We start from the raw sequence: 25962 nt of genomic DNA on the forward strand, positions 1-25962 counted from the left end.
CACTCCCACAGCTCCGTGCCCCCCTTATGCCGGGTCCCAGAGCTGGAGGCAGCGCTGCGGGGGGGTCTCAGCAGAGCGGGGCAGAGGGGCAGAGCCCCCTCCCTCGCCCTGCCGGCCCTGCTGGGGGGGCAGCCCAGGCACGGATGGGGCTCTGGCTGCGAGCGCCCATGGCTGGGTCGCGCTGAGCTTCTCGCCCACCGACACCCCCAGGTCCTCCTCCGCAGGGCCGCTCTCAGCCCAGTGCATCTGTGAGCAAGCTCCTGCATCTGTGCTTGGCACTGCCCCGACCGTGTGCAGGAGCTTGCACTTGGCCTTTTTGAACTTCATGAGATTCAATGGGCCCACCTTTCAAGCCTGTCAAGGTCCTTCTGGATATGGTTTCCCTTCCCTCCTGCATGCTGATTGCACAAAATGGCTTGGTGTCGTCAGCAAACTTGTTGAGTGTGCACTCAATCCCAGTTTTTGTTGAGTTTCATAAGGTTCCCCAGTCCATTCCTTCAGCCTGTCTGGGTCCCCTTGGATATGAGCTGTTGCCTCAAGTGGATTCACTTGTCCCCCAGTTTGATGTCTTTGCAAATTTCATGAGAAAGTGATCAATTATCTGGAGCAGGAAATAGATAAAGGTGTTAAACAGGACAGGTCTGAGGATGAAACCCTGCACTAATTCACTTGTTGTGGTCATCAATGTAGAGTAGGGCTCATTAACCGCTATCGTCTGCACATCCCACTGTTTTCTTGCCCATCTAGTTGTGACCCCATCTAGACCATAATGTCCTAATTTGGGTTAAGGAGTATTTGTAGGAGACTGTATCAAAATCCATGCTTACTTAGAGGTTAGTGAGATGGAACTGTTCTCTTGCCTGTAGACCCAGTAATTTTATCATAGAAGGCTTTCTGCATGTGCCCAGAAATGTCTTCCTACATGGTTCATACAGAGGGCTCACTGCATTATTTACCAGGGGACTAGCAGAAGTGTGCCCTTTTTGTAGGTCTTTTTCTAGTGTCCTCCTGGTCTTTTTTTGAAGATGGGTGTGATGGTGGTCCTTCCCCAGTTGTTAGAGACTTCCCCCAAGATGCATGTCCTTTCAAAGGTGATAGTGTGACTTTGTCCTTGCATAGGCTGGGTCTGTCCTCCTGTCAAATTGCAGTGACGGCCTGATTTGGCTAGAAATGGTGATAGGTACATGATGGGTATAAGAGTTTGCCGTATGTCAACTGTATGCAATCATAATGGGAAATGAGTCATTGCGATATAGCTGTATTAGTATCACAAGTTAGGTCAGGATGTTGTTTTGGACACTAACAAATTACAAGAAGGAAGCTTAAAATGGTCTTTATGCTTATACCTGTCAATCGTAACAGATTTTTTAAGAAAACCTGTGTAAATTGTATGGTTCTAGAGAGGTACAGAACATTGGTAGAACTTCCGTAAATTAAAAAATTAAATTGGAAGCAGAAATATCTAGTTAAAGAAAAATAAATGTTTTTATTTAATACTAAACATTTGCAATATTTTTAGGTACGTTTGTCTTTTGTAGCTGCCTGCAATGTTTTATATGATGTGTAAGCTGCTAAATAAAACTAGTTGTAAATAATTTGTTCTTAGATGTGGGATATTGTCTTGAGTTTACACTGACATGTGCTTGCAAGTTTGTAGGATCAGAGGAAAACTCAGGTTGGAGGGAACTTTAGGAGGCCCCTGGTCTGAAGAGCAGAACCCATTTCCAGGGTCAAGATTGTCACCTCAACCCTTATCCAGTCTGGTTTTGGAAATCCCCAAGGACTGAGACTGCATATTGTCTTGGGGCAATCTGTTCCACTTGAAGTAAATCCACTGAGAAAGAAATAGAACCAAACCACTGAAACTCAAAATGAGTACTGAGAGATCTTAATGTAGACTGTGGAAAACCCCCTAGTTTCTCAGTGTCTCATTCCAGGGGTCCATGTTGTTGGTTTTGTATACTCCTACATCTTTTCTAAGGGAAATGCATACCACAGGCTGCCAAGTTTGTAGACACCAGACTTAACTTTTCTTTCTTCTGTTTGTTCAAGTGACAGATGGAAGATCTTATCTGTAGACTGTTTTTTTGGATTAGTTAATGCTGTTAATTTTGAAAGGGGGAAAAAAAGAGGAATTGTGAGAGTGGTTTAGAAAATTGTTTTTTGTAAGTGCCTTTATTTTTTGGATGCTATTGAAGTCCAGCTGTGTGAAAGATACCTTATTGTAAAGCAGGGTGGTATTTTTGTTGGTTGTGTGTTTGTGGTTTTTTTGTGTTCTGTTTTTGTTTTTTAAATAAAATTTGGCTTTAAAGGCATTCAGTCAAGAAAAGAAGTGTCTTACAAAAATAGAGGCTACAAAGAGCTGTAGCATATCCAAGCTTGACTGATGAAGTCATTTGACATGACTGTTGACAGATGTCTGACAAAGCATTGTAATGCTTCCTGTTGTTTGACCATGGGATTGGTAATTAGCATTCTAGGTGTTTTAAATGAAGTTGTGAGCTTTGAAATTAAAAGTCTGAGATTAGAACTAAGTACTGTGGAAAAAGATTTAGGAGTAAGGTACATCTTCCATTTAAAATGGGGTTTTTTTGGATCATCTTCAGAAATTCAGCCCTGTTTAATTCAGTGTAATTCATCTAGAACCACAGCTAAAAAGATGAAATGCAATGTTTTAGCAATAGAAGAGTGGTTTCACAATTTCTACAAGGCAAAACTAATGGTTTCCTAAGAAATTTTACTTTGTACTTTGATACCAGGAAGGACTGAATGTTGAAGTGCTTACAAATGGGTAATTTGGTCATGATCAATAGAAGTTTCTTTAAATACTTTTCTAAAACTCACTTGCTTATGTTTAATTTTAGATCTTCAAAATGTTTGAATTTATTGGGATTTTTGAGTTCCGTTTTAAAATCTGTAATGTGCAAAATATCTTTGTTATTTTGTGTATTTCATTATTAGTTTGTGCTTTGTGTGTTTTGTAGGCCCCTATTCTTCTCTGAAATGGTATGTTTCATGTGTATTAAGGATAGATACATCAAACAGTTCTGCTTATAGAAAGATACTCTTCTGTTTCTGATCCCAGAATGCTAAAGCAACAGACTCTTTTCCACTGCTAACAGGAACTTCCATGGCAAATGTAATACCATTTTTTGTTAGAATTGCTCCCATTTTCAGCTGTTGCAGAAATACAGTGCCAATACTAGAAGATGCTAAGTGTAAAACTTTAATGATAGCTTTTAAAATATAAAAGCTTTTAAATAATTTTTGTTATTAAACCTTGAGGTTGGACTCACAGCATGTGTTTGAATAGTGCAATTTCAAGTGTGTTTTTTTCCCCTGAGGACACATAGGTAGGTCATTTCATGGGGGGTTACTGCAGGTGTGCTTCTGTGGTGGAGGCCTTGGAGCATTCTGAGGTTGCAGAGGTGACTTAAAGGCATTGTGCCTTTGCGTACTTCTGATGGAGGAGGACTGGTGAGGTAATAATGGATGTTTAAGAGTCACCTGTGAATCTTGATCCTATTTATGACTAGCAGTCTCATTTTGGGGTGATCAGTCAAATAGCTTTCTAGTAAGTATTTATTTTCAGAATGCATTTAAATAGAACTGCACTGAAACCTTTACCAGAATGGCTGTAATGACTTAAGACCAGAATTGGCTGCAGGAAACTAATGTTGTTTAAGGAGTTCCTAAGTGTTTTGTTTTCTTCTTACTCCCAGATTTAGTAAACCTGCTCCAGATTACGTACAACAACATGCTTACAGAAATACTTAAATATATTATTTGAACTACTAAAGTTTGTTTTTATTTTCTTTGTGGAGCAGAATGGTGGCGAGCAGCGGACACACACTCTCGTCCTGGGGCAGCTTTTTTCCCACCACTCTTGGGAATTCCACCACTGTTTGCACCTCCTGCACAGAATCATGATTCTGCTTCATTCCACTCCAGAGCTACAGGAAAAAATATTCGGAGTAGTACAGAAAAAGGTAATGGCTAAAGTTGTAAAGGGAATAATCAGACTGAACTTGAGCACATGCAGAAAGGTGTGGAATTTGAGCTTTACCTCTCATTGTTCTTCCCGTTCCCGAACAGTTCTATAAAAATTGATTTTTATCAAGCCAGGCATGAGACATGCAAGTATGGGCTTTCAATTACTAAGTATTCCTACTAATTTTTTTAGTATATCTACTTTTTCCTTAGATAGTTTGTCTGGGACTGAGTAGTAGGGAAAAGTTTTCTTTTAAAGCTTGTGGTTTGATTTAGGAGGCCTTGTACTTCTACAGTGAACACTCCATAGTGAATCCTGTGTGTATGGGAAGCATCGGGTAGTAGCTCGTTGGGGGGTCATGGCAGGGATGGCTGCGGCCACAGGATCCCAATGAAAGTAGCCCAGTGACATTAGAACACTTTCTTGCATTGCAGGACATTATTTTAGGTAGTAGCATTGCATGCCTTTTGAAGATGGGAGGCGCATTTGTTTTACGTTTGATCTCAGGATTGTTCAATAACCTCAGTGCTGCTGATGGCTTCCTGGGGGGGTTGGGTGGTGGCACTGGGAGGGAGGTGCTGCTCTCTCCCCTGGTGTTGGTGCCAGGACTTGAGGGCATGACTTAGAGCTGCTTCAGGGGAAGTTCGTGTTGGCTGTGAGGAGAATGTTGTTCACTGAGAGGGTGAGCTCGCTCACCAGGGAAGTGGTCATGGCTGCAAGCCTGTCAATGTTCAAGGAGCATTTGGATGATGCTTTTAGATCTATGGTTTCCTGACTGAGTTGTCTGTCCTGTGTGCCGTCAGGACCTGACTCGGGATCCTTGTGGATCCCTTCCAGCTCAGGATATTCTGGTCTGTGATTCCATGACGTACTAACCAAACTGTTTTCTTACACTTTTGGTAGGTTTTAGGACCTGGTGTGTGTTTCAGAATCAATGTGGTGATAGTCTTGGGATTGCAGAGTAGTGAGTTTGTGTGATTAGGGGTATTTTCTTAGAAAACAAGTCATCTTGACAGATAAGTAAGCAAGCTTGAATGTGGATGTTACTTCAAATCGCAAAACTCATAAAATACTTTGGGCTTAGTGTGGTTTTCTTTGGAGCTGATTAATACTTTTGAAACTGTAAGCAAATTATTCTGTGAGGTACTTATTTGAATATGTATTTTTGTCTTTCTTTAAAATCATCTTTTTTTGCCCCTGACTAAACTCAAGGATAGTTTGGACTTAAAAATAGATGATTTCAGGTTTATTTTTTATTTCTTATTTCGCTCTTTACAGCATTGAATATGTTTGTCCTTTGAATCATGGGTGCTCTGTATGTTCTAATTAAAATAATTCCATCAGCAAATCAAAGTGACTCTTGGATGCAAATTTTAGTATATGTTGGGAGTAACCTGTGAGTAGTCTAGTGTCTTGTTATGTGTTTATTCAAGCTAGGTTAGTGTGACTGGAAAATCTTAAAGTATCTGCTAATTCAGAATTTTTAAGTGACACTTTGTAAATCTGTCATCTTAAGGTATAAATGGATCACTGAATGGGAACAGTACCACTGCAGTATCTGGTATCAGCACATCTGTACTATCCACTAGCATTGCAACATCAGCAGGACAAGTGAAAGCTATAACCTCAGGAGCAGGAGGCCGTAAATACAACCAGGAGCAAAACAAAGTTCAGCTTTTGGACACCAGAGCTGACAAAATCAAAGATAAGGTAAATATACAGAAAAAAACTTTTAAGATTCAGACAAAAAAATTGACATTTTCTGATGGTGCACAGCAGCATTTTTAAGTGTTCTCTCCCAGTAGAAAATGTTTTGGGTTTTTCATATTTATTAGAGCAAGATCTGTACACTTGTTGCCTCTGTTGTTGGTTTTTTTGTATTGGGGTGTCTTTTTTTAAAAATTATTTTTTGTTTGTTTTTTGACATGTTTATGAGTCAAAAGCTACATTTAGCAGTAATTTCACTAGATAATATCTGTATGCAATAACATATTTTTACTTAATTTAATTAGGAAAATGAATATATTATTCTAACACTACTATTTGATACTACTATGTTAAAGTATAAATATTTTTATAATAATAACAGTAAGTAACCTATTATATCTGTTTAATTATGTTTTCTTGTAACTTAAAATATAAAAAATGTAAGAAACAAAATGACATTTTTAGACATTTATAGGAAGATGCTTTTCAGGGAGTAATTTCCTGTTTATCAGAAGAATGAAATATTATTAACAGCAGTGATTCAGCCAAAAATTTAAGACGGCCATCTAATGTAAAAAACATGAGTAGTCTCAGTGAGTTAGCAAACCTCCTTATATATTGACCCAAGCAGGCCTTAAGAACTTTGCTAATCTTGGAATCAAAACTGTTCAGTCAAAGCACAGGAGGTGGGATACTGGGAGATGGATTACTGTCAGAACTGAAGATGAGGGAGTCATTCCCTACCGGCAGCCATCTAGGCTAAAATACTTTTATTTCTTGATATGTATTTTTTATTTTTGTTTTGTGAGTGAATTTGGCCTGTTGCTTTCTTTCTCTTTCTGTTATCGCATTACATTCAGGTCCCAAATCCGAGTGTTCTTAGGGGAGAGATTGGCATTTTTCAGAGGACAGTTGGTGTTTGCATGTATCTGCATCAAAATAGCTGTTAGCACTAAAATGGTTAACTTCTGTTTGTGTAGTGATACGTTTAATATATTGACATTAGGGAAAGTATTAACGTATTAAAAAACATTTCCCCTCAAAATGTTCTTCATGTGTTCAACAATTGACAGCTTCTGATGAAGGTATTAAGGTAGATACAGGTGTTTGGAAAATCTTAAGACTTCTTTTTTTCAGGGTTAAATACAAGAAATGGCTCTTCCCTTTCTAAAATTCTGCTTTTATCTTGGATATCTATGTGCAAAACATAAGCTTTGTTTCTGTGGTGCAGAGGTAAAGCTTTTTCCAGGTAATGCCTCTGTGTTTCTGACTATTACTGCAGTTACACAGAATACCAGAGAAATTACTACCTTTTAATATGTCCCAAAAATACCTTCCCAAAAGTTTGTATTGTAAATAAATGAACAGACTCTTTCTGTTCACTTTTTGGCTCTGTCTTTTCAGAAGAGCTGAGCTGGTTAAGCTAGCTACTTGTTAATATGAGTATCACTGAAAAATTCACCTTTCTGCTTTATTTTCAAATTTCATTCAGGATGTTTGTGAGCATTGTTATTTTCTCCTTTGTATTACCATTTGTCTTTAAGTATAAATTTTGTATCCTTGATACATTTTCCTTTTATGTGGGTGCTGATTTCACACTTCACTTCGAATTTGCTAAATACTGTTTGTTGTAAAACTGTGTGCTCAATAAATTAGTGTACCTCCTTTCTTGAATTTGTTTAATTTTGTATCTTAACATTTGAATTGTCTAATGCAGATAAATTTCAGGATGTCAACAGTTGTGCTTCTTAGGTTTTTCTAGTAATTTTTCTACTACTGAAGTGGAGTTTATTGTTCCTGGTCTTACTTGATACACTGACCTTTAATCTTAACTTCTTTTCCTCCAAAACTTTTTGAGGTAATTGGTATTTGTCAATGTAATGATTTGGACAAGCTTTTCCATTAAAATATACAGAATACTCTAAATGAGAAGTCCAACATGAGGAAAAGATCAACGAGATCTGATTCAACAAAAAAATAAAAATCAGTATTTTAATTTCAGTATGTTAGAATGAAGTCTCAACTGGAATTGAAGGCAGAGGAATAAGCAGGGCCAGTAGGTAGGTGAAGTATTTTGTGCTGGGCTTTGTACAAGTGATGTTACATTTTTAAATTTCAAAGTGTAACAACACTTGTGTCTTTTTCTGAAAAAGCACAGTTTATTTTAAAACATTTTAGTTCTGAATGTTCCTTTCTTTAGGGTGTTAGTTTTTTTTTTAGTATTCATCTGCTGACTTCTTCAATCTTCAGTTGTAAATTTCTTTCGAGGTTGGTATTTAAAAAAAATACTTAGTTTTAATGAAAAGGCAAAGCTTATAGCAAGGTGTTTTTGCAGCAGAAAATCTAAAGAGTTACTTGCTGTGCAGTGTTTTTTTCCTGGCTGAATTCTAGTTCCATTGTCCTAACATCTTAGGGAATCCTATAGGACAGTCTGATAGTAAGTTGTATTTTGTAAGTTCTTTTGCCTGTAGTGTGTGAAAAACAACTTCTGAGTTGACAGAAGCATCTTATCTTCAAAGCTGTAGTTATTAGAAGTTCTCATCCAGTTCCTTTTGTCTAGGGTGTCTTATTTGATCATTCAGAGGGCTCTACGTACCAGACAATGATGAACTGGAATCTGTGTGAAACACGAGCTTAAAGTTGTGCCGTATCCTCACTCATCACTGTCTATTTGCAGCATATCATGTTATATCTGTTGTGCATAATGATGCTGTATTGAAGACAGATGTCATCATGATGATCTGAGATACTGTCCATTACTTCTTGCATACAAAAATTTGGTGACTGCATTACCTTTTACCTTTGCTGTGTTGCTCGCTGTGTTGGTAACTTCAGCATGCTTTAGTTGTCTTCTTTTAAGCCTGCCCTGTTTGTGGCCAAGATAAAACTGAATAAGCCAGATGCACTTTATAAATAGTCTGAATGTGCTGCTTCAGCCTCACAAAAAAAATATAAAGCTGCCCCTGTGTTAATTGGTGAATATTGTTATAGTGAACTTCTAGGATGAGGAAGGTCAGCAGGATTTTAGGTTGGTAAAGTGTCTTGTTTTCAGCTGGGACAGAATTAATTTTCCTCTTAGTTGCTGGTGCAGTGCCGTGTTTTGGATTTGACGTGAGAACAGTGTTGGTAACACACTGATGTTTTAGTTGTTCCTAAGTCATGCTTACTCTGCCAAGGACTTTGTTTCCCATGCTCTGCCAGTGAGGAGGGGCAGTAGAAGCCGGGAGGGAGCAGAGCCAGGACAGCTGACCCCGGCTAGCCCAAGAGCTATTCCATATCATGGAGCATCATGCTCGGTAAAGTGGGGGGAACTGGGAACTGGCCAGGGCCTGCCAATCGCTGCTGGGGGACTGGCTGGTCATGGGTCAGCGGGTGGTAAGCAGTTGTATTGTGCATCACCTAGGGCTTTTTTCTTCCTTCCCTTTGGATTTTGTTCTTCTCTCCTTCTCCTTCCTTTTCATTATTGTTGTTGTTATTATTGTTTTGGGTTTTTTTCTCCTATTTTATTTTAATTATTAAACTGTCCTTATCTCAACCCTTGAGTTTTACATCCTTTTCCAATTCTCCTCCCCATCCCTCAGGGGGTACTTAGTTTCTGGCTGGGGTTAAGCCACAGACATAAAGCAACAGTCTCCTGGGACAGAAGGCATAATGGGTGAACTTGAGTCTCATTTGGCTTAGAGAAAGCCCTCTACCATTAAGGGCACCTGGTGAGGTAGGAATCCCCTCCCAAGATCTTGTATCAGGAGCTTCTACTTACCTGGATTCCAGAATTAGCATCAGGACACTTGGTTATGAACTGTAGTCACATCCTTTACTTTTAATATCTCTTCTTGGCAATTACCATGGTATTTCCTTTATAAAACTCAGTAGTTTGAAATCATGACTGAAATGTTTCTAAACTACCACTTTAGTCACCTTTTCATGATACTATACCATTGTGTCATTAAGGTCAGGCTACTTTTCTTGGTTCTCGTGTTCGGTCTAGATTATTGATTTCTGAACAATGGACATTTTCAACTAGCATAACCATCCAGCAGATTTGCTAAAGTTAGTGAACCAAAATAAAATATGTAATTTATTATAATTGAACCCACTCTTGCATCAACTTCTGTGACTATATCGTGGCCTAGTTGAAGTGAAATTTGCTCTTTAATATAACTTCATAATTTATTTAATAGCCTGTATTTCTTGAAGAGTCTTTTATTGTCTTTTTCTAAATACTATATTATTTTATAAATATCTGCCTGGTCTTACATATATCTTTGGAAGTCTAATGCTCTCTCTTTTTTTTTTCTTTCTTTCTTTCTAGTATATTTCAAATGAAGTAAACCAGTACTTTTTGGTTTGTACTTTTCCTTCTCTTTCTTGGCTATTTTCTTTTGTGTCAGCAAGCTTTTAGAATTTCTTGCAAGTTGTTTTTTTGTTGTTCTAAATGTTTTTACAGAGAGATTTTTCTTTACAGTTATGTTTTTGTCCTTCTGGCTTACATAATTTGAATTATTTCTTCTTTATGCATTTTACTGGCGGCCCCTGCCTTCCCCCTGCCCCCGCTGCTTTACCTTTTATGCTGGATTTGATAAAAACTTCTCCATCAAGATTAATCCTTTTATAGCCACTAAATGCACGAGTTTAAATTTCCCCTATCGTTACATTTTCTCTAAGCTACTAATTTGCCATCCATTCTTGTGGAATCCTGCTAATTCAACAGCTTTTATTGGTTTTATCCATGTCAAAAGATTCTGTTTATTTGTGAAGTTAAAACTGCCTGGGAAGTGTTTGCATTTCATGGTGTAGTTAAGTGCCTGATGTGTTCTGAAGCATTTGATTGCTTACAAGTCACCCTAAATTTCATGTCAAAATTAGCTGTCCCTTTTCTTACTCGAGGTAATTCTTTGTGAGTCAGATTTAGTGTTGGATGTTGCTTGGCACTTGCCACCTCCTTTTTCATGAGAATGTGCCTGATTTCTTGTATGGTAGTTTTCTTGTGTTCTTGTCTGCAGTATGAAAAGATAGATTTGTAAGATACAGCAGCTAACACATTTTGTAAAGGTAGATGGACAGCAAAAGTTTTACAGTGTTCATGAGTGGAGGTAATTACTGTCGGTTAAGTAAGCACATGACATACTTTTTTTTTTTTTTTTTTCCAGACTGCTACATGCATCTCTTGGGAAGCTGATGCTATGAATATGTATTTCATCAGCATTGTGAATAAAGTGGATATTTCTGACTTTAGTATTATTGCAGTGTTTTAGGTGTTTCCCTTTGCACATACAGAGAAAAATGGAGAACCATGAAGGGGAAAACCCAGAAAAGGATTCTAGAGGTGTGATTCCAGGAGGCATTGTTACTTTTACTGCTTCAGATCATGGCCTTGTCCTTTGATCTTGACCTTCATGAAGAAATTCTGCATCTGTGCCAAATAGTAGACAGGAAGATACTTAAATATATGATGTAAAGGGTACCAGCAATGAAACATACAGGATATACCATAGACTGGCACAGTTACTTAGATCAATTTTTTTTTTTAAGTCTCTGCATTCATTCAGATTGTTGTCCCTGCTGTGAAGTATTAACTGACACCTTTCTGAATTGAGCAGTGAAAAAATAAATCCAAATAAATACACTGAACGTTCTTAAGATTTCCCAACAGTGAAGCAATGCATGTGACAGTATGCAGAAGGTGTGATGATAGAAAGTATACTGTGTTCATCACAGGAATCAATAAAGAGAACATAGTTTTTAAAATAGAGATACCAGCCAATTGACAAACAGATGAAACTTAATCTACCTACTGCTTACATGTTTCATCGCTATTTTACAAAGTAAATGGAATCCCATTGCTGTGGGCAGCTCAGTCCTGTGCAGCAGCTCGCTCGCTGTCCCCACAGTGGTTTGAGGACAGAATTGAAGGGTAAAAGCATGAAAACTCTTGACTTGAGAGAAAGGCAGTTTAATGGAGAAGGCAAAAGTTGCACGCACACAGGCAAAGCAAAGGAAGGAATTCACTCACTGCTTCCCACCGGCAGGCAGGAGTGCAGCCACTTCAGGAAAGGGGGCTGGAGAAGACAAATGACTTAACTCTGAACGTCCCCCTTCCTCCTCCTTTCGGCTGCTGAGCGTGATGTCATGTGGTCTGGAATATCCCTTGGGTCAGCCGGGGTCAGCTGTCCCAGCTGTGCCCCCCCCAACCCCTCGTGCCCCCCGCCGGCTGGCTGGCAGGGCAGGGCAAGGGGCAGAACGGCTGTGACACTGCGCAAGTGCTGCTCAGCGGTAACTCACACACCCCTCTGCCATCAGCGCTGCTTTGGCCACAGGTTCCAGACCCAGCACCACAGCAGCTACTATGAGGAAAAATTAAACTCTATCCCAGCCCAAACCAGTACACCCGCTTAGAAGAAAGTTTGTCATGTTCTCCCACTAATTTAAGTGAATTTCTTCTTCATAAGACAAGGATCTTTGACATAAAATTGCTCGCTCTTCTTAGCTTCTTGTTTCATGATGCACCTACCATAAAAAAATAGTCAACTTTTTGGGAAAGGTTTGTTAAGAAAACTTTTTTTTTTTAAAGCAGTTTTTCTCTGTTGATTCTGTCAGCGTTTTTATTTAGGATTGCTGCCGCTTTGCCCTCCAGTCACCTACATTTGCTGTCTACCTCTCTTCCCTTGGTCTAATTCTAACCTTAGAGTTCCCTCAGGCACTCCACGTGCCCTGTTTAGATGCCACAGAACACTTGCTGCTGCTGCCTGGCACCTGTAATCTTGTTTCATGTTGCTCTCCCTTCGAACATGATTCTGTGAACTCTTCAATGCTTAAATATGCTTTAATGTAGTAACACATACTTTCATGCCTGTCTCACAGCTTGAGTCCATGTGTACCTCCTTCAGACACGGTTGTGAAATACACACATGAGTTTTAGTTAACTCACCGAAAAGCTAACTCTCCTCATCCATTGCGCTTTAAAACCTGATCTTGCCGTATCAACATTTTGGAATTCCTGTGTTTTTTACACCTTCTGTTTCTACATTCTTGTGTGTTGCTGCTTTTACTTTCCCATTCTGGTCTGCAAATTTGTTCTTTCCAAGAATTTAAATGTAATATAGTTGGCAGAGTATTTCAGCAGATTTTGGTCCATTTTTCAGAAGCAAATTTCAGAAGCAATGTGATGAACATACTCTTTTCAGTCCTCAAAACCTTAGATTGCTGAACAGTGCATACTGTGAAACTCAAGTTCAGTAACACATTTAAATGGATGTATCGCTGAAACATATTGATGAATCTAATATGTATTGTTCTTTCTATGTTAGTTTGCAATAAAGCTTTTTGTTTTAAATTTTTTTGGAAGCAATAAATTCTGCTGAGGTTTGCAAGACCTTGAATTCAGGCCAATTTTTCTAGGTGTAAAATTTAATATATTGCTTGGAAATATAGTGATGCCAACTGTTCTGTCGGTGTGTGTTGTCAGAAAAATACTTTAGTAGAACCTTGTGACCAGTTTTTCATTTTCATCATCTTGTGCAGCACTTTTTTCTCTTCAGTCTTCTGCGAAGGCAGGCACTTGTGTTCAGGGATTGCAGCTTTACTCCAAAGTCTCACTGTGTTTTTGTTTTAAAGATACGCATAGTAATAAGATATAACAGATTAAAGCTGAACTATTAATAGAGCGTTCGTCTTCCTGGTAGAAGCCCAGAAAAAAAGCGGTGGAAAGCTCTAGTAACAGCGACAGTGATTCAGGCTCCTCTTCAGACACCTCAAGTGAAGGCATAAGCAGTAGTGACTCCGATGATCTAGAGGAGGATGAAGAAGAGGAGGAGGACCAGAGTGCTGAAGAGAGTGAAGATGATGAATCTGATTCTGAAAATGAAGCACATTGCAAAAACAAGAACAAGGTATGACACCTTGCTCTTCTGCTCAGTCTTGTCACTGAAAGTCATTTGTGACAAATTGACCTGTTCACGTTCGTACTAGCGAGCGGTTATTTAACTGCACATTAATGAATGCTAAGAATACTCCTTTTGGTTTTGCTTCAGGGTTTTCTGGGTTTTCTTTTTGCTTCCTTTGTGTGCATGCTTATGTGTGTGGTGGTGTTCTTTATGGGCTAGGAGTTTAACAGTCAGTAGACTCGTTATAAAGCGGGAAATCGAAAGAAATTAAGTGCTGTGTGCTGATAGCATATTGGAAGTATATCTTTCTATGGATGTTGCTTTGGCAGTTGCTTTTTTCCTAGTAGAGCTACTACTTTTCCTGGGAGCCAATAGAAGAACAAAATTGGAATCTTGGGTATCCTTTTAAGTTTACAGTCAAAAATACATTTAAAACCAACCATGGTTTAGTACTCCTCCTCTACTAAATGTTGTTTTCATGTGCTGAAACTATATGTGGAAAAAAATCCCTAAACAATATATGGCAAGACTGATTTAAAAATTACTATTGCTCATCCTCTGTCAAGAATAGTATAATTGTTTCACGGGGACTGATGATGTACTTTTTTTTTAAAAAGATCTTTAATTGATCTCATGTGAACGGTTGAAAATATATATTTTGCAGGTGCTAATGCATAGTGGTGTAACAGATACGAAAAGTGATGGACAAAAACCACATGAAAAGTCCCAAGAAAAAAGACCACACCAGCAGATACCTCTTGTGTCTGATTCCCAGACTCACTCATCATTCCAGTCCCAGCAGAAGCAGCCTCAGGTTTTGTCACAGCAGCTTCCGTTTATTTTCCAAAGCTCTCAGGCAAAGGAGGAATCTGTGAACAAACACACAAGTGTAATACAGTCTACAGGATTGGTTCCCAATGTGAAACCTTTGTCTTTGGTACATCAAGCCAAAAAGGAAACCTATTTAAAACTCATAGTTCCTTCCCCTGATCTACTCAAAGCAGGGAATAAAAATACCTCTGAAGAATCTATCTCTTTGACCAGCGATGTAAGATCAAAACGGGTGAGTAAAAAATGACTGTTTTTTTGATCATTTGTAACCTGCGTTGACTGCTTAATGAGATGCAACATTCTGCTATAATACGATTTTTTTTTAAATTATGTGTATATTTATTTTCATATCATGTTTTTTTTATCATGTTCTTAGGGTTGATGCAGATTTCTGAGTTATGTAAATTAACACAAATTTTGTGGGTAGAACTGTGGTGGTTGTTCTTTTGGGGTTTTTTTTGTTGCTGTTGCTGCTACTTTTTTTTTAAAGAGCAGCAAATAATATGCTTTAATTTTGGAGTTGATCCACTCTGCATTACAAGTGCTCTGAACTATTCCATAACTTCATCTTGGAGAAGAGTCATGTATTTGGCAGTTCATGTATGCATGCCCGAATGTATACACAGTGTGATCGTATACACAACTTACTGTCACATCGTGCCAAACTTGAGTTTCATGCTCATCACACAGCAGAACTTTACAGCTCAGCTGAAAGCAATCACTGTAGTGGTGAGGGTAATGGGTACAGAGAAAGCAAAGGATTTTGTCATGCATTTCTTAAGGAAGATGAGCAGCTAAAATCAACATCAAAACAAGAAAAGTACTCATGGGTTAATTGTTTTGGATATTTTCTCTGTGCTGTTCCTAGTTTGAGTCAGTACTCTGATTTAATACTTTCCCTATCCAGTATGTAAGCATGGCTTTGCTTTGTGTTAAGTCAGATAGTTTTAAGTCAAAGTAATTAAAATTACCTTGTTTAATAATTGGTTTCAACAAAATAGTTGAAAGCTTCTTTTTTTTTAAAAAAAAGTTAGATTTAATCTTGGAAATTTTTTGCTATTTAAAGACAGAAGGATATTGGTGCACTGACAGCTATTAAAACTCAGTATGGCCATCGCAATAAATCTTGATTTTCCTTTTTCCTGGTTAGGAATCTGCGGAATGTTTAGATGTGTCTATCTTAGCAGTTCTGTAGTTCAGAAAAATTCTTTCTAGATTCTCAGTTTATTTTGTTAATGGTGATTGTCATGACTAGTGGAGAATGTTCATGATTTCAATTCAGTTAGATTAGAAGAGAATAAAAATCGAGCATTTTAGAAGGGTTGAGGCTTGATAGGTATATATGTGTGTATATATATTTACACGCACACACACACACAAAAAAGTGCATTTACCAAGGCAAGTTTCATTGTTACAAATCAACTTTATTTTAAACTAAGTAGTATTGGTGAAGAGTAAACTGAACCCTGAACATAGCTACACTCAGTCCCTGGTGAGGGCAGAAAAATATTTTTATCACATAGTTTCTATCCCTAGACCAGAAGAGAAACAATATTTTTCCTTTGAACTCCCAGTTACTTCGTAAAATTCATTAGTTAATCATTTACCTGGAATGGTTAAATAAATTACAATTATGAAAACACAGGTCTTTGACATTGGAAGAGACTTCTGCTGTCAGTTTTAGGTTATGAGTCTTTAGCTGATGATACATCACCCATTTAGTCATTTGATTTCTTTAAAATTTTTACTGGAAACATGCACTGTGTGAATATTTATTTTACAGGTTTTCATAATTTCATGCTCAGTTTTAAATGTTAGTAACTTCAATAATTTATTGTATTTGACTTAATATTTAAAAAAATATTTCAAATGCAGCATCTTTATCCATCCTATTAATTTTTCTCCATCAAAGATTATGTATTTTCTTTTTCCTTGGAAGTGTCTTGACAGTAAAGACAGTGTGAACTTTACATGCATTTGTCAGCCACTACCGATTAAGTTTTACCTTAAGAACTTTCAAGTACTACTGTTTCAGAGTTAAAAAGCTAGCATATCACAGTACTTCTGAGTAATACCTTTTCCCCATTTTTTAAAATATTTTTCTATGCCAAGACCCTTCTCTTGGTTTTCTGCTAGTGTTGTAGCCATTAGAGTGTTGTATTTACCTTGTGCTTTAAAATGAACAAACTACTAAAGCTAAGTTGACATTCACTACTGAGATTTTTATGTGCTGAAATGAGTAACAAGTGGGGTTTTTCCTATGCCAGCATATAAATCCTTTTAAAAAAAATTCTTTTTTCAAGATGCTTAATATCTTTATGAAAATCAGTCTAGAGTGATGTAGCAAGTGAGAAAGCTTCCTTGCATAATTTAGATCGGCTTCATCTTGAGTTCAGTATGTCTTTTTCTGCTTGTTTTACAGTGAAAATCACGACTTACATAACTTGTAGTTACTCATCTCTTCCGTGGCACCTACTTTTGACCTGCTAAAAATAGCTTAGCAGATGTTTTAAGATCTCATAGAGTTCACCTGCCTGCATACTAAAAAAAATAAAATGTCAGCATTTTATTCCTCTGTCTTCTTATTTCTTTAGGAACAATATAAACAGACATTCCCAGCAGCACAGCTAAAGAAACAGGAATCATCTAAGAACCTGAAGAAGGTTATTGCAGCTTTGTCAAGCCCCAAATCAACATCTAGTTCACCAGCTCATCAAAAACTCACATCCTTGGAAAACAACCATTCTAATCCATTCCTGACAAATGCACTTTTAGGTAATCACCAACCCAATGGAGTTATTCAGAGCGTCATCCAGGAGGCTCCTCTTGCGCTTACTACGAAACTGAAATCCCAGACCAAGATCAATGAAAGTGTAGCCATTTCTAGTAGTGCCCCCTTTTCTTTGCCAGTAAACTTGAGTGCATGTGGGAAAAAAACAGCTGGTAACCGGACACCTGTTATGCCCTCTACCTCTCCTGTGTTACCTGGTTCAGGAAAGGATAAACCAGTCAGCAATAATGCAGTAAACGCAGTAAAAACACAACACCGCCTTCATTCTGCAAAACTGGTGGTGGAGCAGTTCAGAGGGGTAGACTCAGATGCCCCCAGCAGTAAGGACTCTGACGACTCAAATGACGATGACGACGATGATGAAGATGAAGATGAGGACGATGAAGATGATGATTCTGATGATAGCCAATCAGGTGGTTTAACCTTTTTAATAGGAAAAGCAGAAACTTCATTTTTTGAGTGTTGAAAACATGCATTTCCCACCATACGTTAAAATGGGGGTAGGAACTTTTGGGGTGGCATGGCCCAGAGCGTCCTACAGACAGTAGGAAAGTAGCACGTCTCCCATTGTGTCATATCCAAAGTCATATTTTGGGTGTTCCGATCCTTGGTCATATGGCAGGTATATTTTCAGCTGTCCTGGTAAGATGGCTCCCCAGCCTTCAGGAAAGGCTGGCAGAGACCTACCTTCCAGATCAGTTACCCAGCCTGCAGCTTGTGTACTGCTCATGTGGCAGGGTGCTGGGGAAGGAGATGGAGAAAATAGGCTGGCTGATGGTTAATTATTCTGGCAGGCAGAGGCCATCTGCAGAACAGGCTGTCCAGCCTGAGCGGGACTAAACAAAGGCCTTCAAATTGTCGAGAGTGGCAAGAAAAGTACATTTCCAGGCTTCACGCAAGGAGCACAGTAGTCAATGAGCAAGATAAAAGTACCAGGACAGTTGTAAGGGCTGCAGTGTTCATGGATAGCATTCCGACTACTGTTTCAAAGGCTCTGAAGCAATACAGAAAGGCAAGGCCTGTTGTTAAAGTTGAGTGTATTCCTAGTAACTCTGTGCTCCCCTGTGTGCACGTATCCCTTGGGTCCAGCTTCACCTTCATCATTCTCTTTCCCCCTCATCGACACACCTTATACTAATCCTCTTTCTCTCCCTCACAGCTGCAGCCTGTCTTCAGCGCCTTATGCTGTCTGCCCTTTACTCTGTCTCTAACTCTTCCTTTGCCCAGGTTGCCATACTTCCGGTTCTGACACCTTTCAGCCTGTACCCAGATCCATCATTTGCTTCCTCTTCATGCTAGGCTTCACAAGCTGTAAAGAGCCTTTCCTGCAGTAGTGTTCAACCACTGCCTGGCTCACAGGGCACATGTCATAGCTGTAGCTTATTCTAGGGTAAACAAATCTTTTAAAATACTGCACCTTCTGTCTCTCATCTCCTCATGGAAAAGCAAAGAATTCCATCTGAAACAACAGTGCATTATCATGCAGAATTACTTTATGCTGTCATATAGTCATTTAAATTTTAGGTAGTTAATTATAACCACCTATTTATACTCCAGAGATGTTATACAAAAAAAAATAAAGTTAGGAAAGCTTCTTATTTAATAAGACAAAAGACTTTGCAGGTGTTAGAGCTTAAATGTATTTGCTGGTAGTTATAAAGTCATAATGTGCCTTTTGCCACACTTCTTTTTTTACACAGAGTCTGACAGCAATTCTGAGTCAGATACAGAAGGGTCTGAGGATGAAGATGACGAGGATGATAAAGACCAAGATGAATCAGATACAGACACTGAGGGAGAAAAACCTCCACTGAAACGGCGTAAAACTTCATCCTCTGTGAAGAGCTCTTCCATTGGTCTTGCAGCTCATTCCACCCCACTTAATCTTCAAGTAGCAAAGACCCCAAGCTCTGCGCCAGCTGCCTTATGTCCTGAGTCCCAGCCTGCGGTTTTCCTTGGGACAGCACCATCTGCTCTTACACCAAGTACACACTGTGGTATCTGAATGTCTTTTATTAGAGTACAGTGTAACATCTAAGCAGCATGTGATGTAAAAGTAGTTATAAAATGGTTTAGACACTGGTATGAAGTGGTATCTCAACCTAAACCCCCCCATTTTTGTATTGAGAACAGTCATTCACTGCAACCGCCTCCACAGGGATGTGGTAGAGTCCCCATCACTGGAGATCTGGAGGTTTTCAAGATGTGGTTGAACAGGGTGCTAGATAATCTCATGTAAGCTCCCTTTCCCATGAAAGGCTAGGCCAGATGATCTCTTGGGATGCCTTCCAACCTGGGCTGTTCAGTGATTCTGTGAGCTTTTCACGAGTGTTTGCAACAGATGTTAAAATCAGTCAGCAGAATTGCAAGTTCTCAAGACATGAGCATTACATTTAGTCCAGGATGTTTTAGCTCATATTGTTATTTGAGAGAAGGTAGGATGAAATAGCCAGAGTTTATATTTATTACATTAAAAACACTTCATTGTTTAGTGTTTGTTATTTACCATTTTATTCTAAACGTTGTTATTATTTCTGATTTCTGAGCATCATAGCTTGCATTCTGAATCTTAAATTTCTGCCCCTTCCTCAACAAATTTAATAACTGTATTTAGTTAAAATCTAACTTTGTTATGCTTACAAAATTCTCAGTAGAATTTGTGGATTACTTGCAAGGAATTATTTTTAAAAGGTTCATGAAAAATACATTTAGCGTTTGCGTGATGTTATATAGTGTTTATAATCCCTCATTTGCTGGCTGATTTGTAAGATTTGAGTAATTACTACTGCTACAGAAAAGAATGCTTTTCTGAAAATCATACTTCTCAATTTGCATGGTAACAGTTAAATGAAATTGCGTGTTTACTACATATAATTAGAAACTTGATACTTAATTAACATGCAAGTGAACAGATTTCAGATATATATTTTTTATATTTATGTCCAGTGGAATAGGGATTTCTTTCCATGTCATCAAGGGCATTAACCTCTGAGGCAGTGTAATGTGATCTACTTAATATTTTTCACAGAAACAGGCCTGTTAATCACACAGTTTGTAAAAGAGTTCCTATACATTAGGTGTAATCCAGATCATTAAAATGTTGATATTTTTCCTCAGGAATCTGTGTTGATTTTAAGGTATTTTGAAAAGGCTGATAGTGGATTTTTGTCTGTTTATATAGGTGGGAGGTAGAATAAACTAATTTTGAGTCCATGATTTAGATGTAGGACTTCTTCAGTCATACAATTAAAGTATTTTTGTGTCCATTTTAGCTAAAGCTAGTCCCTCCCTGAAGAGGTCTTTTGTCTCTTCTTAGTACCTGTTTGTCACTGCACAACTCATCTTTTCGATTCATTGTATTTGGACAAGCAATCTCCCTCCCTCCACTGTGACTATTAAAAGTAAGATAACAGTCATGGTAGTTTAAGAGTGCAGACATGTCCAAGAAGCTTGCCATTCAAGCGTGGGCAATTCTGCAGTGCTTTCTGGAGGGAACTCTAGGCAGTTGCTTCCAGATCATGCAGGCATCTCAGCTGGAAACCTGTGCCATTGCGCCATTGGCCCAGTATGATACTCCTTCGGACTGTAAGAGATTGGAGCAAGTTTTGAGCAGACGATGCTCTCTCATGTCCATTTCCACAGGGAAGGAGATATGTCACATTGTTTACACAAGGTCCAAACTACCTTTCTTGAGAAACCTATCTTCCAAAAGCTTGTCTATGTACACAGCTCCTGTCCTGCAGCATGCTCAGAGGGGCCTGAGAAAAGTATCAGCCTTTGGCACTCTAAACCCTGTGTTTGGTGGTTGCCTCTATCATATTATCGATTCAGTCTCATGACTAGCACCAAACACAACATCTGTTTGAACTTTGAAAAGCTGGAATAATCCTGAAAATTTTCTGCATTTGGCAGTTGACTGCAGTCTACATGCAGTGTTCTTTGAAGGCTAAGCCTGTTATACTGTATGGATTTTTAAAGTAAAGAGTGTTTTCATTTTCTTCTTCTGTACTGAAAAAATTTAAATATGGTCTACAATAGAAAAACAGGTGTGCAAGGAATTATTTTAGCAATATCTGAGAGCCAAACAAGGCAAACAGTTCAGTATGGCATAATTAGGTTTTCTTCTGTTTACAATTTTAGAAGATGTTGTTAAAGGAAGCTTAGAGGAAAATGTTTTTCAGGGGGATAATAGTTACATTAATTTTCTTGGTAGTTGAGGTGTGTAATGGTTAGAGTGTAGAAATGAATTATCTTTTGGTTTAGGGATGTAGGAATAAAAAGTATATTTGAGGAACATGTTTTCATTTTGCAAATTCTCTTAGGTGTTAATCAGAAATTTTGTTTTAGGTATTTCAAAAAGACGACGAGTAACAGATGAACGGGAGTTGCGTGTTCCTCTTGAATATGGGTAGGTTGTGTATATACTTGCTATTCCTTCAAGGGAAATAATATTTCAAAAGTCAGTTTGTAGAGAAATGACTGTTGAAAAGAATTTGAGGCTGAATACTGAGGAAAGGGATTGAACAATTCAGATTTCCAGCTGAGAGTGACTGTGGAGCTCTTTAAAAGTGTTAGCATACTTCATAGGTTAATTTTTGTGCATTAGATTTGCTCTTTTACAACCATGACCTTTCTCTTAGCAGTTTTGCCGCTGGAAATTAATCCTGATGGTTAGATCTGAGCCAGTATAGACTCCAAATAACTCCATGAAATGTAGTTCTAAGCCATTTTAAATCTGGTAATATCTGAAGTAACTTGATTCCAGTAAATCCTTATATAGTCAGTTTGGACAATAACAATTTTAACAACAATTTAATAACAATTTTGGATAATAACCGTTTCTGGGTTTGCCTATCTGATTTATGATACTCTTGTTACATTTTAGTTCTGTGCCTTTTTCCTTTTATGTAAAAATCTTAAATTTACATTACTTTTTAAAAAGTGTATTATTGTGTGCAACTATTTCATATTACTCTAGTTGGCAAAGAGAAACCCGAATAAGAAACTTCGGTGGTCGTCTTCAAGGAGAAGTGGCATATTTTGCACCTTGTGGAAAGAAGCTGAGACAGTATCCTGAAGTAGTAAAGGTACATTAATTTTTTTTAACATCTGTGTTCTAATGCTACTAAGCATGCTTACAATTAAGAAATGTCATTTTTTTCCCTCCAATAAAGATACTTATTTCAAAACATCCTGTGATATGAGGCATAATGTATCTCAGCCTGTTGCTGATTTGATCTCCTATAAATGCATATCCCTTTGATAGAATATGCAAAACATTACACTCACTAAGTTAGCTGTACATCAAAGCTGAGTTGTAATTGTTTACAAGCTGAAGTGGAAAAATATGTGATTTTTTCAGTATCTCAGCAGAAATGGAATAATGGATATCTCAAGGGACAATTTCAGCTTCAGTGCAAAAATAGGAGTGGGTGACTTCTATGAAGCCAGAGATGGACCGCAGGTATCCACTTTTTAAAAAGTAAAGTCTTTGATCCAAGGAACCTTAACTTAAATTTAGTTGAAGTAATTTTTGCTACAAACGGAAGCATTGCCTGTTCTTAGCTAATTCTTTCTAAAAATTGTGCGTATTTCTTAATAGTAGTTATATTGAGATGCTGAGAGCTTGATCCTGGGCAGTGCTGAAAACTGCTCCTCTCAGTGATTTTATTAGGAGGTTGCAGGAGCTCAGCATGCTTTATGATCAGCTCGAAACTTGGATTTGTCTAGTACAAAAGAACTCTGAGCTACATGTTTTATCTTAGTCAGTATTTAGATATTTCTGACTAGAGCTCTTACTTCTTCCTTTACTGTATAAACATAACTTTGATAGTAGTTTGTGTATGCGTTAAATCACACTCTTTTCATGTATTCATATGCATTATATATATACACACACACAAAATCCGTGTTTATATAGAAGTGATTTCTGTATCCAGAATACAGTCTTAAGCTTCCTAAAGCATGAGCTTTTTCTGGGAAGAAAAGCTGATTTATACTAGTTATGCTTTACAGTGGTAGAACTGTTAGACTTTGTGAGGATAAACCACACAAGGATAAGTATAAAATTAGAATTTTAAGGAAATGAATATTATGTTTGTGCCATACTTTGTAACTGTATTCTGGTCATGTTGCCACTTCTTCAGGATGTGCATGAAAAATTTTGGACTTCTGTAATTGAATATGTTTGCTTCTTTAAAAGATAAGTATACTGAATATGCTACTACAGGAAGGTGGACAGACATCGGGCTCTCGGCAGTCTTAAATTCAGGCTCTAGTTAAGTCTTATGTCCATGTGATACCCTGTAGAAATACGTAACATTTAAATAGTATAAATTTAAAAGCAATGAAGACTGAGTTCATAGTAAGCAGCTGCTTCTAGGTGGTGCTTCCTGATTCCTGGCTTTCAGGGTAAAGCATCGCTAAATCCTCTTCATGTTTGGCCTTCATAAATCAACAATTACAAGTTCATGTAGTTGTGAACTTCATTATGTGCCTGAATGGCTTGATTGAAATAATTCCTTACGCTGTGAGCACAATAATGTCAGGGTATCTGCTGTCTTTTTACTCTGTCACCTTTTTTGTGCCTGTGCCCATCTATTCTATTCCTTCATTAGTCTTGTCCCCTTTTCTAGTTATCTCTTTCTCCTCTTTCATTCATGAGGTGTTTTGCAGCTTTTGCCCTTTTTTGATACTGAACACTTGAGAATGAAGGCATCGGGAGGGGCGGGTTTCTGTAGGCACAGTTGGCAATAAGAACATGAAGTTGATGTACACAATCTTGCTGTAGTTTCCGCTTGTATAGTTTATGGTAGGTTCCACTGAGACTTGGTTAGACAAGGGAAAAGTTTTTGGTGGGGCAGGCAGGGGGAAGGGGGCAAAGGCAGCTGCTTCAGGTGTGCTAAAACATTTACATTTTGTGTGTGAAAATTTCAATGAGATTTTAATTTAAACAGTGGAGCTACACTCAGGCTGATAACATGTACTTGGTAGAACAATATGTGATACTGGTACTTCATGAAGAGAATTTGCACCCTTTTTACTGAATTTTTTTTAGTTGTCCAGCTTCAAAACAGTATGTGATAAACATATCGTCATGGATGTTTGGAGGTAATGCCAGGAATTTTATTACTGGTTTTCCTGTAATTTGAATTATTCTGTGTAGCCTTTCATGGTTACTCTTTCCTTTCTTTGTTATATATTTCTGTCATCTTTTGAGACATGCAACATGCATACAGAGTGATTGGGTAAGTTTCACAAAGTTCAAAGGTGGAACAAGATGTAAAGAAAATTACCTAAGGGCTAAACCAATTACATTGAAGAATTACCTATAGCAAGCCAAAAATACATGTGGGTCTGATAGCACCTGTGTTTCTGTCTCCGGGTACAGTCAGATATGGCAGATTATTGAAAGCGGTGATTAACTGCTTTAAAGAAGTATATCTGGCACAAGTGAACCACGGAAGGCAGGGTGAGGAGAATGAAGTTTGGCAAATGTGGAAATTCAGTGACAGGACCTGGAGCCTTTAAACTGCTGTGGTTTTGAAACACTAGTGTGAATGTTATTTGGGGTTATGGAGAGGGTATGGGTCCTTGTGAGTTCAAGTAATCTAGGTAGGAATACTGCAGCAAGTAGTAGGTAGAAGAGAGTGTTGTGGAGTGATACTGTGCTGTGCCCTAAGATTGTGTCTTGCTGGCTTTGATTAATACATAACAGCAAGAGTATCAATCACAGAACCGCTGAGGTTGGAAGGGATCTCTGGAGGTCACCTTGCCCAGGCTTCTGCTCCAGAAGGGTCATCTGCAGCCGGTTGCCCAGGATCGTGTCCAGACAGCTGTCGAAAACCCCTAAGGTGGGAGACTCCACAGCCTCCCTGGGCCACCTGTGTCACTGCTCAGTCACCCTCACGGCAGCGACAGAGTTGCCCATGTTAGGGGGAACCTCCTGTGTTCTGGTTTGTGCCCACTGCCGCTGGTCCTGTCACCGGGCACCTCTGAGCAGAGCCTGGCTCCATCCTCTCCACTCTTTGCACCCTCCCTCCCGGTGTTTACACCCATGGGTGAGATCCCCCGAGCCTCCCCTCCCTCAGGCTGAGCACTCCCAGCGCTCTCTGCCTTTCCTTCGCAGGGTCATTATGTAGTTAAAAGAAAACTTGACTCTTCATGCAGTTCCAGTGAGATCTATTTTAGTTGAAGATGAAGTATCAACAAGGGCAAAATACAGACTTTTTAACCTGGATATAGCTCTCTGGGAGTAATCGTTAAGTCATGTTAAACATGGCCTGAATTTTTTTTTCCCAGTAAGATTTTGTATGAAGCTATGAAAATAACTTTTTTTTTTTTTTCCCCAATGAGTCTGAATACTTGCCTGGGAAGGGAGGAAAGTGCTTAAACTACTTTTCTCCATCAATTTAGTGTGAATAACTTCTGATGTAAATTAGTCTTTCTCAGAGTGTCCAAATACAGTGCTACCTCAGAACATACACACAGAGCATCTTTATAAGTCATGAAGTCTACCTTTTAAGCCAATTCTTAAGCTTACTGTTGTGTACTTAAGAGACTTACTCTGTGAGAAAGAAGTCTAAAATGTTCATTACAGGCGCAATAGTAATACTATACAGAACAGCCAACTATAAAATCAGCTGTTACATGTGTTTGTAATATAGTAGTAATTATTTGCTTCCTCTTCTAGAAACTGTTTGTCCTATTCTGAATTCTGGAATTCACTTTAGAAAGCTTCTGTTAACTTTTTCTCACAA

The 25962-nt window shown here is 38.4% G+C and overlaps 1 protein-coding gene across 19 annotated transcripts in view; it reads left to right on the plus strand.

Moving 5' to 3' along the window:
• The window catches only part of BAZ2B (bromodomain adjacent to zinc finger domain 2B), a 156313-nt gene that overhangs the window by 79287 nt on the left and 51064 nt on the right, over nucleotides 1-25962 (plus strand). For 12 of the 19 annotated variants that reach the window (XM_037396322.1, XM_037396306.1, XM_037396304.1 and 9 more), the window contains 9 exons: nucleotides 3828-3989; nucleotides 5508-5701; nucleotides 13381-13587; nucleotides 14246-14644; nucleotides 17007-17616; nucleotides 18904-19200; nucleotides 21551-21611; nucleotides 22182-22290; nucleotides 22566-22667. In XM_037396322.1, the coding sequence (XP_037252219.1) occupies nucleotides 3828-3989; nucleotides 5508-5701; nucleotides 13381-13587; nucleotides 14246-14644; nucleotides 17007-17616; nucleotides 18904-19200; nucleotides 21551-21611; nucleotides 22182-22290; nucleotides 22566-22667 (2141 nt within the window). The remainder of the gene's footprint in view (nucleotides 1-3827; nucleotides 3990-5507; nucleotides 5702-13380; nucleotides 13588-14245; nucleotides 14645-17006; nucleotides 17617-18903; nucleotides 19201-21550; nucleotides 21612-22181; nucleotides 22291-22565; nucleotides 22668-25962) is intronic. The other 7 variants (XM_037396314.1, XM_037396319.1, XM_037396309.1 and 4 more) reach the window with 3 other exon arrangements.

This window comes from Falco rusticolus, chromosome 8 (genome assembly GCF_015220075.1).
Source record: "Falco rusticolus isolate bFalRus1 chromosome 8, bFalRus1.pri, whole genome shotgun sequence".
NCBI classification, from domain to species: Eukaryota; Metazoa; Chordata; class Aves; order Falconiformes; family Falconidae; genus Falco; species Falco rusticolus.